Source organism: Oncorhynchus mykiss, chromosome 15 (genome assembly GCF_013265735.2).
Source record: "Oncorhynchus mykiss isolate Arlee chromosome 15, USDA_OmykA_1.1, whole genome shotgun sequence".
In the NCBI taxonomy this organism is placed as follows: domain Eukaryota; kingdom Metazoa; phylum Chordata; class Actinopteri; order Salmoniformes; family Salmonidae; genus Oncorhynchus; species Oncorhynchus mykiss.
The window spans coordinates 46167234-46183823 of NC_048579.1; the positions used below are offsets into that span (position 1 = coordinate 46167234).

Genomic DNA, 16590 nt, shown 5'->3' on the forward strand with positions numbered 1-16590 from the left:
TCTGCAGTAGTTTGTGTCGTGGGGCTAGGGTCAGTCTGTTATATCTGGAGTATTTCTCCTGTCTTATCCGGTGTCCTGTGTGAATTTAAGTATGCTCTCTCTCTTTCTCTCTCTCTCTTTCTTTCTTTCTCTCTCTCTCTCAGGACATGAGCCCTAGGACCATGCCTCAGGACTACCTGGCATGATGAATCCTTGCTGTCCCCAGTCCACCTGGCCGTGTTGCTGCTCCAGTTTCAACTGTTCCGCCTGCGGCTATGGAACCCTGACCTGTTCACCGGACGTGCTACCTGTCCCAGACCTGCTGTTTTCAACTCTCTAGAGATAGCAGGAGCGGTAGAGATACTCTGAATGATCGGCTATGAAAACCCAACGGACATTTACTCCTGGGGTGCTGACCTGTTGCACCCTCGACAACCACTGTGATTATTATTATTTGACCCTGCTGGTCATCTATGAACATTTGAACATCTTGGCCATGTTCTGTTATAATCTCCAACCGGGCACAGCCAGAAGAGGACAGGCCACCCCTCACAAAGCCTGGTTCCTCTCTAGGTTTCTTCCTAGGTCCTGGCCTTTCTAGGGAGTTTTTCCTAGCCACTGTGCTTCCTACAACTGCATTGCTTGCTGTTTGGGGTTTTATGCTTGGTTTCTGTACAGCACTTTGTGACATCAGCTGATGTATGAAGGGCTTTATAAATACATTTGATTGATTGATTGGTGGTCTCTCGAACGCGCCCATTGAGTCCCAGAGGAAATGGGAAAGGGCGTCTCGGAATTCCCACCACGTGCGCGCAAATCACCCTTTTACGATAATGAGCATTTGATTGGTCCAAATCGAAAACATGGTAATTGTATAAACCATCTCATTGGTGAAGTCCTCCAGGTCCATAGAGAACACAGCGCAAAGCCTCCAGACAAGAGATCCTTGGGCGTCTCATACTATGAGAAAGTAGTACGTGAATACATATCATTTAATCTGAGAAATTACACAATGGTTATTTTTATATTGTATAAATCATCCTATTAATTCCTCTATCTCTACATTTCAATTAATCATTGCCGGGTATAACGACAAATTCCAGGAAAATACCGAGTAGTCTTTCGGGGCGGAGGGATACAACCATCCTGTACTCGTTAAAAAACATTGGCGTTATAGAAAAGGTAGGGAAAGACCGTGACAAAGCTCAGACAGCAAATACATTCCGTAATATCGACAGTGTTTTGGACTTCTTACCATATTTTGTGATTGCTACTAGATAATAGTTAACCGCTCTGCAAGTGTACTGTTTTCAGTACTTCAAGAAAACTGGCATCTTCAAAGTGCATGAATTAAGATACAGGATTCTCGTTGTACGCAGCGTTTCTAATCTGGAAAAGGACGATGCGGCATTTTATTTGAGACATCGACGGGGCGGGTGGAGTTGGCACACTGGATTTATTAGCTAGCCGCTACCAGCGCTAACCTTTTCAATCATATTTACATAGGATTGGATCAGAATCTACCTTTTCAGATAAACACGAATTTAGTTAAGTCTTCCGTTCGAATATGTTGTTGTCAAAGTTTGGCTCATTCTCGCACATTTGCCACCCTTCGAGCATGGACCATTTACCGGTGAAAATACAGCTCCAGCCAGGTATGATTCGAACCCGCTGTCATTCTTCGTGCTTTACATAGCTGGAAAAGATGGCCTGTATTGAACTAGATCTGTTAGTCATTCATGCTTCCAATAATGAAATAATAATTGTATTTGACTAACTCTAAAATCCTTGCATGGGACTATTTTAAATGGCTTCGTACTGTCGATATGCACGCCAACTGTGATTAACATAGCTAACGTTACCTGTCTGTGTCTGGAAAAGCTGACGTGAGTCAACAGCTGCGACTCAATTGCTTATCTTGCGCTGTCTGAATTTGATGTTTCGCCAGTGAAAGTGGAAAAGGAGCCGTTCGAAAAGGTCTACACTGTGGGATCCGTGCTGGGCAGCGGTGGATTCGGCACAGTCTACGCTGGTAGTCGGCTCTCGGATGACGCACTGGTAAGCATAGGAGCGCTTTGATCTCGGCACATGGCGCCATCAAGGCATCTCATAGTTATTTACTAATTTACTTCGTTGTATCTAATGTTTATTTATTTTCTCTCTCCCGAAATTAGGTCGCAGTGAAACATGTGCCGAAGGAGCGGGTGACCGAATGGGGAACTATTGTAAGTATCACCACTCCGGTTTGTTTAGGTTTTTCACCCATGTCAGTTGTTTTTTGATAATTGAATCGATTCTAGGTCACTCAACACATTTGTGATTCATATTTTCTTACAGAATGGTGTGATGGTGCCTTTGGAGATTATTTTATTGAAGAAAGTCAGTTCGTCGTTTCGGGGGGTTATAAAACTCCTGGATTGGTATGAGCGACCAGACGGCTGGTTGATTGTTATGGAACGACCGGAGCTGGTCAAGGATCTTTTCGATTTCATAACGGAGAAGGGCGCTTTGGATGAAGAGACAGCAAGGGGATTTTTCCGTCAGGTTTTGGAGGCTGTCCGCCACTGCTACAGCAGCGGGGTAGTTCACAGAGATATCAAAGATGAAAATCTGCTGGTAGACCTACGCACTGGGGAGCTCACGCTTATTGACTTTGGTTCAGGGGCGATTCTCAAGGACACGGTCTACACTGACTTTGACGGTATGTACTCTACCCTTACTCGATGCGTTGCCAGCAGTGGCTCCGTTGTATTTTCTGAGTTTGTTGTGTTTTTGAAGGTGCGTTATAGTCTGCACTGACCCATGACTTGTTTTCAACTATATTTGTTTGTTTTAGTATAGATACTTACTCGCCTTATTAGATCATCTGATGATATAATATCCCCCCCCCCCCCTGTATTTGCCGGTGTGTCCACACGACGCTGTGACGCAGTGGTTTGTTTTTTGTACCTCATAGTTTTCCCTCGGTTGGTGACGTTATCAGCCGATCCATATTCATTTTGATTCTCCCTGTGTAGTTAATTTAAAGTGCCTTTATAAATGTCATATTAGTCCATTTAACACACTAGTGTGGTAAAATAGGTTATTGTATGTTGATAATTGTCTGTTATGTTAAGAAACGCTCATTTCAAAGCCTTTAGGTAATAGAAATTGGGCCAGCTGCCACGTAACATCTGTTTGTTGTGAAACCTGAGCTTGGGCTGATTCATGTCACGTGATGGCTCACATTGCGCACTCGAGTTTTTGTTTGGTATCCAAGTTACTCATGCCTGGAGGGAGGGGAGTGAGGCGGGTCACCCAGTTTCATAGAGATTTGTTGTGGAAAAGAAAAAGCCATTATAACACCAGTATGTCATCCTTGTTTTAGATGGAATTACACTTTCCTTGTTTTACCTTTTTTATAGAGACATTGTCTGACTATTTTTAAATATCCATCATTTATAATCTTTCCAAATCATACAGGTTTGCAATATAGGCCAATTTATATTAATATTGTCACATGAAATGTCCCAAATAAACTGTTCTGGTGCTATTACAGAAGTTAAGGAGTCACTAATCAGCCTTTTCTTCTCCAGGTACAAGAGTTTATAGTCCGCCAGAGTGGATCCGCTTCCATAGATACCACGGGCGCTCAGCTACGGTGTGGTCGCTAGGGGTGCTGCTGTATGACATGGTCTGTGGAGACATCCCCTTTGAGCAAGACGAGGAAATCCTCCAGGGGAGACTGTACTTCAGGAGGAGAGTGTCTAATGGTGTGCACTACCTCCAATATACAACCTACAATCATAACACATTTCTAGTCTTAAAACCTATTTCTTAACACTATTTTCTACTTCGTGTCTTCCTGCCTGTGTGTTCCTATAACCCTCTATCTCCCTCTTGTCCCGTCAAATAAAATACTAATCCATGTTTTCCCCTTTTCTCTCCCTCCTTCCAGAGTGCCAGCAGCTGATCAAGTTGTGCCTGTCGTTACGGCCCTCAGACAGGCCTACTCTAGAACAGATCCTTGACCACCCGTGGATGCGCTTGGCTGGGGAAGTGTCGATGTCCAAGCCTGAGGATGGGGACATCCGGCTGAGGACCATCGACACAGACACATCTAGCACAAGCTCCAGCAAGGAGAGCCTATGAAAGAAGGAAGAGGGGATGAGAGGAGAAAAGGAGTGAATGGATAGGGGGGGTTTAACTGGACTTAAAAGGGCTCTGGTCCTTATGCCCCACCATGGCTTGGGCTGGCAGAATTATTTTTGGTTTCCTTTTGTAGGGAATTATTATAATTTATTACGGTTTGTTCTTCCTTTTATCTTTTGTTTATTTTTTTTTTATAACTCATGAATTGTTTCCAAATGTGGAACATTTGCTGTTTGGGCGGTCTTTACCAGTGACTATTTATTTTGTACTTTATTATTTTCTAATTTGTTATAACAAGGCTGATTTATGCATCTGGTTTAAAGCCCCTTATTCAGACATAGCTGCTCTCATAGAGCTTGGAGAATGCTTTATATTTAAATGTTTTTGATTTGGAGTGCCTTTTTGAAAGCTGCTTCTCGGGGGGCTTTTGTCATAACTTTTTGTTGTTATAACCCTTTCGGGCTGGTTTGTTTGTACGTATCCCACCCTGTCATGATGGAGATTAGTTGTCTTCCTCCATAACAGTGTGGTAAACTACACCACCCAGCATTCTTAGGGATCATAAAATGGGATGAAGGTGGGAGTTGACTGTTGACCATGGAATACTTGAAATGCAACTCACTCACACTGCGCCCCCTTACTAAGCTGCTCACTCGTACTACAGCCTCGAGTTGTTTGGATTTCTCAAAATTGGATCCTTTCATTTCTGAATGTGTATTAAAACTACATTATCTGTGTGTTTAGCCCCTTGGAAATGTATTTTAATTGAATGTTTTGCCTTTCCCCATCTCACTACTGGCACTACATTGCTCTTGCCCTGGACTGGTGTATCATGGCTTAAGTGTGAAATGCACAATCAATGCAATATTCATGGTCTCAGATATGTCTTTCACAATACAAATATTGTGCAGTCCCCCCCCCCCCCCCCCCCGTGCTGTTAATTTATACAGAATGTGTAGACATTCCACACTCTTTTGGCTCATATTTATTGTCGATGTTTAAGAGAAGGTGAGAAATCCCAGAATTTCCATATCTTTACATGGCCTTTTGTTTTGCATTCCTGTATTGATATTTTTACACTTCAACATAAAATCATTTTTTATTTTTTTTAGATTGTGGATGGATGCACTGAAGTTGTTGAAAGGGAATAAAACAAGGTTTACTTTGGAAGAGCTATGAATGTGATTGAACTCCTTTTTATAGTCCTGTAAGTAATGTTGGATTGACTTAATCTAAAAGTACATCTGCTTTTTGGGGTACATTATACTTGTGCTGTCTCCATGCATTAAACTCCATGGACGCACATGGCTATTGGGTTGGATAAGGCTATTCTAGTTAGTGACTATGATGAATCTGTGGCTTGCCTGGTGTTAGATATTCTCTTTCAGTTTAGCTGTATGACATGAATGATCGAGATCTGGTGATGCAATTTTTTTTTATACAAACATTTCAATTAAATCCCTTTGTACATAAATCATACTTGTGTTGTCTTATTGACCTACTGGTAAAAATTCCTCAAACAGTCATTGATGAGACTCTATAAACCAAACATTGTTAAATGGGTAAGGATGTTTGCATTAATCTATAGACAGGCGGAACAACCTCAATTTGTCGGACATGGACTCTACAAGGTGTCAAGCATTCCACAGACATGCTGGCCCATGTTTGTATTTCTATTTATTATGGATCCCCAGCAGCTACTCTTCCTGGGGTCCAGCAACATAAGACTTACATACAGTTTAAAATACTACATGACATTACATTTCATAACACCTTCCTCAACACATTCATTGTGTTGCCCTCAGGCCACCACTCCACCACCACATACTGTATTTACAATACAACATCCAGGTGCCTGTGTGTCTTCTCAGTCCCCGCTCTTCCATAAGGTGTATTTGTATGTTTTTTTCAATCCGATTCTACTGCTTGCATGAGTTACCTGATGTGGAATAGAGTTCCATGTAGCTGTGGCTTTGTATTACTGTGCACCTCCCATTGTCTGACTCCAATGCTTCCCACAGTTGTGTCAAGTTGGCTGGATGTCCTTTTGGTGGTGGACCATTGATACACACAGGAAACTTGAGCGTGAAAAACCCAGCAGCGGTGCAGTTCTCGACACAAACCGGTACGCATAGCACCTACTACCATACCACTTTCGTAGGCACTTACATCTTTTCTCTTGTCCATTCACTCTCTGAATGGCACACATACACAATCCATGTCTCAATTGTCTCAAGGCTTAAAAATAATTTTACCTGTCTCCTGCCCTTCATCGACACTGATTGAAGTGGATTTAACAAGTGACAGCTTTCACCTGGTGTCATGGAAAGAGCAGGTGTTCGTAATGTTTTGTATACTCAGTGCATGTGACGTGGCTGTATTAGCTGTACACAGAGAATGACTGAGTAGGAAAGTGACACAGGCATGAGGCAGGAGCCAGAGATATGCATCATCACACTCACAACACATCCCTGAACCTAGCTAGAACTAATTGCTTTTCCATTTAATGCTGCCGGCCTCATCTGCCAGCCATACAATAACAATAACATGTCACTCCATTATTGGTAGAGCAGAGCAGTGGGCTGTGAGAAAGAGCAAGGTAGACGATGTTCGTCATCATCTGTAAGTCAGTGTTCTCCAGGAAGTGGTAGTGGGGGATGGAGGGACAAGTGTTGTTGTTGTGGTGGGGAGGTGCTGCCCCCTCTGGTGACTCCCTGCCCATGAGCTGTTATGGCACCTCACCGTAGATAATGACTATAGGCACAGATCTAGGGGCTACCCCTCAAGCTAAACCTTAACTGTTTGAAGTGAAAAACACATAACAGATCTTAGTTCAGTGTCCAAGTCAAGTGTCCATGGTTAACTGTTAAAGTGTATCCTAAATATGATATGCAAAGTACATTTTTATAGCTCTCCCTATCTAAAAATCATACATCATCAAATCAAATCAAATGCAATTGTATTTTTCACATGCGCCGAATACAACAATACAACCTTACAGTGAAATGCTTACTTACAAGCCCTTAACAAACAATGCAGTTTTAAGAAAATACCCCAAAAAAGTAAGAGATAAAAATAACAAATCATTAAAGAACAACAGTAAAATTACAATAGCGAAAATTACAACATACAGGGGGTACCAGTACAGAGTCAGTAGGTGGGGCACTGGTGTCGAGGTAATTGAGGTAATATGTACATGTAGGTAGAGTTATTAAAGTGACTATGCATAGATAATAACAGAGTAGCAGCAGTGTAGAAGAGGGGGGGGGGGGGGGCAATGCAAATAGTCTGGGTAGCCATTACATTAGATGAGTCTTATAGCTTGGGGCTAGAAGCTGTTTAGAAGCCTCTTGGACCTAGACTTGGCGCTCTGCGGTAGCAGAGAGAGCAGTCTATGACTAGAGTGGCTGGAGTCTTTGACAATTTTTAGGGCCTTCCTCTGATACCGCCTGGATTTATAGGTCCTGGATGGCAAGAGGCTTGGCCCCGGTGATGTACTGGGCTGTACGCACTATCTGTAGTGCCTTGCGGTCGGAGGCTGAGCAGTTGCCATACCAGGCAGTGATGCAACCAGGATACTCTCGATGCAGCTGTAAAACCTTTTGAGAATCTGAGGTCCCATGACAAATCTTTTCAGTCTCCTGAGGGTGAATTTGTTTTTGTCGTGCCCTCTTCACGACTGTCTTGCTGTGCTTGGACCATGTTAGTTTGTTGGTGATGTGGTCGCCAAGGAACTTGAAGCTCTCAACCTGCTCCACTGTAGCCCTGTTGATGAGAATGGGGGCATGCTCGGTCCTCCTTTTCCTGTAGTCCACAATCATCTCCTTTGTCTTGATCACATTGAGGGAGAGGTTGTTGTCCTTGCACCATAAAGTCAGGTCTCTGACCTCCTCCCTATAGGCTGTCTCATCGTTGTCGGTGATCAGAACTACCACTGTTGTGTCATCAGCAAATTTAATGATGGTGTTGGAGTCGTGCCTGGCGATGCAGTCATGGGTGAACAGGGAGTACAGGATCAGCATGGCAGATGTGTAGTAACCCACCCTTACTACCTGGGGGCGGCCCGTTAGGAAGTCCAGGATCCAGTTGCAGAGGGAGGTGTTAAGTCCCAAGGTCCTTAGCTTAGTGATTAGCTTTGAAGGCTCTATGGTGTTGAACGCTGAGCTGTAGTCAATGAATAGCATTCTCACATAGGTGTTCCTTTTGTCCAGATGTGAAAGGGCAGTGTGGAGTGCAATAGAGATTGCATCATCTGTGGATCTGTTGGGGCGGTATGCAAATTGGAGTTGGTCTAGGGTTTCTAGGATAATGATGTTGTGAGCCATGACCAGCCTTTCAAAGCATTTCATGGCTACAGACATGAGTGCTACGGGTCGGTAGTCATTTAGGCAGGTTACCTTAGTGTTCTTGGGCACAGGGACTATGGTGGTCTTCTTGAAACATGTTGGTATTACAGACTCAGACAGGGAGAGGTTGAAAATGTCAGTGAAGACACTTGCCAGTTGGTTAGCGCAAGCTTGAGTACACATCCTGGTAATCCAATGTCTGGCCCTGCGGCCTTGTGAATGTTGAACTGTTTAAAGGTCTTACTCACATCAGCTGGTGGAGAGCGTGATCACACAGCCGTCCGGAATAGCTGATGCTCTCATGCATGTTTTAGTATTTTTTTCCTCGAAGCGAGCATATAAGTTGTTTAGCTCGTTTGGTAGGCTCATATCACTGGGCAGCTCTCAGCTGTACTTCCCTTTGTAGTCTGTAATAGTTTACCAGCCCTGCCACACACGACGAGCGTCAGAGCCGGTGTAGTATGATTAGACTTTAGTACAGTGTTGATGCTTTGCCTGTTTGATGGTTCTTCGGAGGGCATAGCAGGATTTCTTATTTGCTTCCGGGTTAGAGTCCCGGTACTTGAAAGCAGCAGCTCTACCCTTTAGCTCAGTGCGAATGTTGTCTGTAATCCATGGCTTCTGGTTGGGGTATGTACATACAGTCACTGTGGGGACGACGTCATCGATGCACTTATTGATGAAGCCAATGACTGATGTGGTGTACTCCTCAATGCCATCGGAAGAATATTGGAACGTATTTCTGTCTGTGCTAGCAAAACAGTCCTGTAGTTTAGCATCTGCTTCGTCTGACCACTTTTTAGTAGACCGAATCACTGGTGCGTCCTGCTTTAGTTTTTTGATTGTAAGCATGCATCTTGAGGATAGAATTATGGTTAGATTTGCCTAATGGAGCACGAGGGAGAGCTTTGTACACATCTCTGTGTGTGGAGTGAAGGTGGTCTAGAGTTTTTCCCCGCTGGTTGCACGTTTAAAATGCTGATTAGTTAAAACTGATTTAAGTTTCCCTGCATTAAAGTCCCCGGCCACTAGGAGCGCCACCTCTGGATGAACATTTTCCTGGTTGCTTATGGAGGTATACAGCTCATTGAGTGCGGTATTAGTGCCAGCATCGGTCGGTGGTGGTATGCAGACAGCTACAAAAAATACAGATGAAAACTCTCTGGGTAGATAGTGTGGTCTACAGCTTATCATGAGATACTCTACCTCAGGTGAGCAAAACCTCGAGACCCCCTTAGATATTGTGCACCAGCTGTTGTTTACAAATATACATAGGCCGCCACCCCGTGTCTTACAGAGGCTGCTGTTGTATGCTGCCAATAGGGTGTATAACCCGCCAGTTGTATGTTATTAATGTCATCGTTCAGCCACAACTCGTGAAACATGACATATTACAGTTTTCAATATCTCATAGGATAGGTAGGATATACTTGCTTTCAGTTCGTCCCATTTCTTTTCCAGTGATTGAACATTGGCATTACAGTATGGATGGCAAAGACAGATTAGCTAATTGTTAGAATTCTCAGTTTCTTTCTCCAGCGAACGACGGGATGAGGGCCCGTTCGGGTGTTTGGAGTATATCCTTCCCATCCGACTCATTAAAGAAAAATGTGTTGTCCAATTTGAGATGAGTAATTGCTGTTCTGATGTCCAGAAGCTCTTTTCGATCATAAGAGACATTAACGTAATGTACAAAATAATTTACAAACAATGCGAAAAAACGAACAAAATAGCACGGTTGGTTAAGAGCCAATAAAACGGCAGCCATCATCTCCGGGGGCATTTTCATCATTCATTGAAAACGTTTTTTTTTAAGGGCTTTAGCATTGGGTAGCTGGTTCCTTGAACATACACAAGGATCAGCACAGTGACTAAAGAACTCATTTATGTGCTGATGAAAAAAGCAGGGAAGGGAAGCCCTTTTAATTAGCTATCTTTGCCTTGCAAACGTATTCAAACCCCTTGGATTTCTTCACATTTTATTGTGTTATAAAATGGGAATACAATGAATTTAATATACACAAAATACACCAGTGGAAGAAAAAAAAAGAACACATTTTAAAGATAAACAAAAATGCAATAACTAAAACATAGTCATTGCATACCTGTTTAGACCCTTTGCTTAGGCAGCCCTAAATTAGTTCATGAGATAAATGTGGCTTAACAAATCACAAAAAATGTTACATGGACTCACTCTGTGTGAAATAATAGGGGTTGACATGATTTTTAAATGACTAACCCTTCCTCTGTCCCCCATACATACAACATCTGTAAGGTCCCTCAGTCAAGTATTGAACTTCAAGCACATATTCAAATACTAAGACCAGGGAGCTTTTCGAAGCCTCATAAAAAAGGGCATTGATTTGTAGATGGGTGACAACAACAAATCAGACATTGAATATCTCTTTAAGCATGGCAGACTCTAGTTAATAAACGTGCTGTTCATCGTGTATTAAACAAACTAGGCAAGATACAGTCGTCCTTCAGAACTGAAAGGCAGGACAGGAATGAAACTGCTGAGGGTTGTTAACAGGAGGTCATTGGTGATTTAAAACAGCTACTGTGTTCAATGGCTGTGATGTTAGAGAACTGAGGATGCATCAACATTGTATTGACTCCACAATAATGAATGCAACAAGGCACTAAGGTACAGTGCCTTTGGGAAGTATTCAGACCCCTTGACGTTTTCCAGATTTTGTTAGGTTACAGTCTTATTCTAAAATTGATACAATTGTTTTCCCTCATCACAATAACCCATTGAGACAAAGCGAACACTGGTTTTTAAAGATTTTTGCTAATTTATAAAAAATTAAAAACAGAAATATCATATTTACATAAGTATTCTGACCCTTTTCTCAGTACTTTGTATTGACCTTGCTTTCTGCACGGGGCATTGTCATGCTGAAATGGGAAAGGGCCTTCCCCAAACTTTTGCCACGAAGTTGGAGGCACAGAATCGTCTAGAATGTAACATTAAGATTTCGCTTCGCTGGAACTAAGAGGCCTAGCCAGAACCATGGAAAACAGCCCCAGATCATTATTCCTACTCCACCAAACTTTACAGTTGGCACTATGCATTGGGGCAGGTAGTGTTCTCCTGGCATCCGTCAAACCATGATTCGTCCATCGGACTGCCAGATGGTGAAGCGTGATCACCATCTGGCGATCTGCGTTACCTCAGCTCCTGCCGCCGCTTGGCATTGCATATGGTGATTTTAGGCTTATGTACGGCTGCGTGGCCATGGAAACTAATTTCATGAAGCTCCCGAAGAACAGTTCTTGTGCTGACGTTGCTTCTAGAGGCAGTTTGGAACTCGGTAGTGAGTGTTGCAACCGAGGACAGATGGTTTTTACTATGCTCTTCAGCACTCGGCGTTCCCGTTCTGTAAACTTTTGTGACCTACCACTTTGTGGGGCCTACCACTTTGTGGGGCCTACCAATTTGCGGCTGAGCGGTTGTTGCTCCTAGATGTTTACACTTCACAATAACAGCACTTACAGTTGACCGGGGCAGCTTTGGCAGGGCAGACATTTGACGGACTGACTTGTTGGAAAGGTGGCATCCTATGACAGTGTCATGTTGAAAGCTCTAACAGTACGGGCTATTCTACTGCCAATGTTTGTCTATGGAGATTGCATGGCTGTGTGCTCGACTTTATACACCTGTCAGCAAAGGGTGTGGCTGAATTGCCAAATACACAAATTTGAAGGGCTGTCCATATACTTTTGTGTATGTGCACCATATGTCAGGTTCAAACTGTTCAAACTTGGTCAGCGTTCAGCTCCATAACGATTTAATTAGCATAAGTATTTTTTTATATTATCAACTGTTACTAATGATCCTCAGCAATAACCACATGGCAGTGACAGTGTTTACAGAGGAAGCAAATGAAGATAAACAAAACAATGTAATTAAATGATATGGTAGCCTATTTCAACCAAAGAGAACTAACAGTAAATTGGCAGTTGAATATGTGTTGTTATTTGGCCTACTGACGGCCGATACTGATAGTGGCTAATATTTAACATGCTAGAAATAGAAAACAGAGAAAGTCGGGGCAGCCTATAATTAAGACATTCAAGAGGACCCATCCCTGCAAGTTAAAAGTTGATATGCTTCAGTTTGCTGCCATATAACTGGTTTCACATTTGTCTCCAGTGATTATAAGGCAATTTACATCTAAAACAAGTGTCATTTATGTTTATATTTCCCTTATCCAAATGGATTGCTATTTTACCTAGGTCTTATCAATAGCTCTTATCAAGATAGAAATGACAATTAATGGAGAACGATGTTAAATTATGTATACGATTTTCCCACTTGGAACCGGTATGTTCACTAGATCTTTTTCATGGTTTCCTCATACGTAAAGGTGGTGGAATTATTAGGGAATTAAGTCTGAAGTCTGAAAACGGCATATCCGTAGACACACCTCTGCCACACCTTCATTTACTCGATCTCCACCCCGAACGAATAGCAGGTGAAATACCAGCTATTCTCATGCTTAAATTCAAGGTGAGAATACACGTAGAAAAGTGCTTAAAAAGGGAATTGTGTGTCATTTATGCGCGCTTAACTCGACTCGGAATCAACCCCTTAAGAGAGTGTCCCAAGAAGACTCACAGCTGTACTTACTGCCAAAGGTGTTTCTAACATATACTGTATGGACTCAGGGAGCTGAATAATTATGCAATGACTGTATTTTATTTATGTCATTTTTTACTAATCTTCCAAATAAATAATACTCTTCCACTTTTGCCATTCAGAGTATTTTGTACATATTGTGAAACATAAATAAAGAAGACAATTAAATCCATTTTAATCCCACGTAGTAACACAATAAAATAGGAAGAAATCAAGGGGTCTGAATACGTTGCAACACACAATAAATCTCTTCATTTGGAGCAGATGAGACGAGCTCCATATGCCTTGATGTTACTGTTCATCAAATTAAATAATTGTATGGATGATTTCATAATGTGGATTTCTAGGATAATTTGTGTGTAAAATAGAAGTTGAACCTATATATGTTAAATTAGTCAAATTATATGACAGTTACTGGATTATTAATAAAATATATGTTTTATCTCTCAAACGCTATATTAGGGACATATATATATATATATATATATTTGTCTGGTTGTTGGAGTCAGGCTCAAGACGTTGAAATCGTTTTTTGTCACGTACCCTAGGTAATGGCTTTTGTTTTTGTGCCTAAGGCTTTTGACATGTAAATGACCAACTTGTCTTTAATCAAGGGGCCTTCTGATGAGACCAGGGGAAGAGTACACTGTCACGTTCTGACCTTAGTTCCTTTGTGATGTCTTTGTTTTAGTATGGTCAGGGTGTGAGTTGGGTGGGCAATCTATGTTATTTTTTCTATGATTTGGTATTTCTGTGTTTGGCCTGGTATGGTTCTCAATCAGAGGCAGCTGTCAATCGTTGTCCCTGATTGAGAACCATACTTAGGCAGCCTGTTTTCACCCTTGAGTTGTGGGTGATCATATTTTGTGTTCAGTGGTTTTTCAGCACCATACCTGGACTGTTCGGTTGTCGTTTTTTTTTTTTTTTTTTCAGTGTTCAATTACTTTATCAAAGAATATGGACACTTACCACGCTACGCATTGGTCCTCCTCTTCTTCCACCTACGACGAACGTTACATACACAGTCAAATCACAATAATTAATTAAACTCCTATGGGGTTTAACACTTTTTGGGGGTTTATGTGATCCCACCACCATTTTGTGTTAAAGATACTCTGGTCACGGTGTTGATATTTTTGGAGTTAAGATGACAGTAAATGGCGTACATAACCAACTCTCAGAGTTGCTTAAATTTAACTCAAATTGTCATTTTACTCTTTTCAGTGTAGTTTTTAATAAACACCCTTGTCATTTTACATTTTTGTGTGTTGTTTTGAATTTGCAGTGAAAATGTACCGCAGAGTACATTTATCTTTCAGTTTACTTCCTTGGAGTTATAAGGGTGTAAAGACCCCAAATAAAGCCATATTACAACCTACAGGAAGTGTTGTGATAATTGTGTTGTTTGCAATATAACCATTTGGTTTATATGCATTGACACCATGACATATAGACCTAAGGCTGAGAAGGTAAGAAGAAACAGTTGCAGAATATATTCAACCAGACATTTATTTCAATACAAAACCGGAGAGCAACATCTGTCCGGTGAAGTCCACAAAACATATTGCATGTAACAAACAGTTAGATGACCCACAGCTTGGTCAAGCAAGGTAATGTTTCAGATATTTTTGATCTACCAAACAACCCTATTGATTTAGAACCACGGAGAGTTACAGTGGGGCAAAAAAGTATTTAGTTAGCCACCAATTGTGCAAGTTCTCCCACTTAAAAAGACGAGAGAGGCCTGTAATTTTCATCATAGGTACACTTCAACTATGACAGACAAAATGGAGAAAAAAAAATGATTGTGAGAGCCAGAAATCTTGCTTGTTTGTAGGCTGACCAAATACTTATTACCACCATAATTTGCAAATAAATTCATTAAAAATCCTATAATGTGATTTTCTGGATTTTTTTTCTCTCACTTTGTCTGTCATAGTTGAAGTGTACCTATGATGAAAATTACAGGCCTCTCTCATCTTTTTAAGTGGGAGAACTTGCACAATTGGTGGCTGACTAAATACTTTTTTGCCCCACTGTAAGTAGAAAAAACCTGTTGACTCACCTTTCTTGTAGACAAACACCAAAGCCATCCTCCTCTTTCATGTTGTCTAATTAGCCTATTACTCTGTCATAAAGTACCATTTTTTTGTTTTTGTTGTCCTAGGCTGCCTGGTAAACTGCTTGTTCGCTAGTCTAACTTCCTTTCATGGGCAACGATGTGCCAAGCCAGCAAGTTACTGTTAACATTAGCATACTACATCTAGCTACATGTTGCATTTCTATCCTCTCAGGCCAGGGGCACAATGTATGGTTTGATCAGAATCGCTGTTATAATCATTGGCCAGTATGGAGAATTAAGTCCAAATCCCTCTGTCCATCCATTGCTAATTTAGGAAAGTGACGATTTTAGCTATCTAGCTAGCCACCAGAGAACAACGACACAACGAGATGCAACAATTCAAGTTATTTTTTGTCAATGACGTTTGGCTTCTGATGTTGTGTGATTGGTTTGAAGCCAAATCCAAACTGACTTCCCTTGACGCTGTTTTGTTCACTCGGATGCTTTCTCTGGTGAGACACATTCAGACTTTTGGCAATTGATGAAACAAGATAAATTATTTTGTTTATAAAAAGAAAAATCTTGACACATTTATGGAGGAAACCTGGCTTCCCTTGGCATCCATGAATACACACCCTGATGACATCCAATCTCTGTTGGAAGCCACCTTTGCAGGAAGATATCCAGCACTCTTACATCATTCACAACTTTCAATTAGAATGCCTGCCGAAGTAGGGGGGGAAATGCAATACATTAAGACTACCTACACCATGTAAACTGTAACAACTATCTCACTAACGGTTGCTATAACTCCAAACACTTATAGCTTTGATTAGTTTAGAAAAATGTATGTTTCTTATTTTTGTGTAGCTCAGTTTTACACAGCAAATTGGCCAGTGTTACCTGGTGTTGATTTTCCAGTGTAATGTCTAGTGTTGATTGAGATGTTAATGTAACACTTAGAGTTAATTTAACACTCATGGGTGTAAAATAACACAAAGTGTTGGTGTTAATACCCGGTGTTAAACAAAAACATGCCCATCATTATAATATTTTACAGCATCTCTATTGCAGGTTGAATAGTTTTTGAAATCTTATTTTTATATATATATATATATATATATATATATATATATATATATATATATATATATATGTTTTGCATGTACATTGATTGATGAATTGATCTTATGCTACTGAAATATAAATAACATACATTTTAATAAACTAAGACAATGTGTTACTTGGACTTACTGCACCCATACTGCACCCATTACTGTAATAGTTGTTCCAGTTTAGATGGTTTTTAGTTAGTCTCATATCTTAGTCTTCACAACCCGGCAGTCAATTTGAATGCAGGTTGTGGTTTAATGAATATTTTGGGTATCTCCACTCTGGCTGGATTCCAATAGGAATTACACATCTCT

General features: G+C 41.2%; 1 protein-coding gene across 1 annotated transcript; it reads left to right on the top strand.

Annotated features, from left to right (window-relative positions):
* Positions 1-1137: 1137 nt before the first annotated feature.
* LOC110490155 (serine/threonine-protein kinase pim-3) lies at positions 1138-5584 on the top strand. Its single transcript, XM_021563365.2, has 6 exons — positions 1138-1634; positions 1928-2037; positions 2154-2204; positions 2317-2680; positions 3555-3731; positions 3917-5584. Exons 1-6 carry the CDS (start codon positions 1547-1549, stop codon positions 4108-4110), a joined length of 984 nt encoding a protein of 327 aa, XP_021419040.1. The 5' UTR covers positions 1138-1546; the 3' UTR covers positions 4111-5584.
* Positions 5585-16590: the final 11006 nt, after the last annotated feature.

Bases quoted from the DNA above. Each gene is read 5' to 3' on its own strand.
- LOC110490155 (XM_021563365.2), top strand. From the start codon at position 1,547: ATGTTGTTGTCAAAGTTTGGCTCATTCTCGCACATTTGCCACCCTTCG. The intron at 1,635-1,927 runs GTATGATTCGAA...ATGTTTCGCCAG, and splicing joins GAAAATACAGCTCCAGCCAG to TGAAAGTGGAAAAGGAGCCG. The intron at 2,681-3,554 runs GTATGTACTCTA...TTTCTTCTCCAG, and splicing joins GGTCTACACTGACTTTGACG to GTACAAGAGTTTATAGTCCG.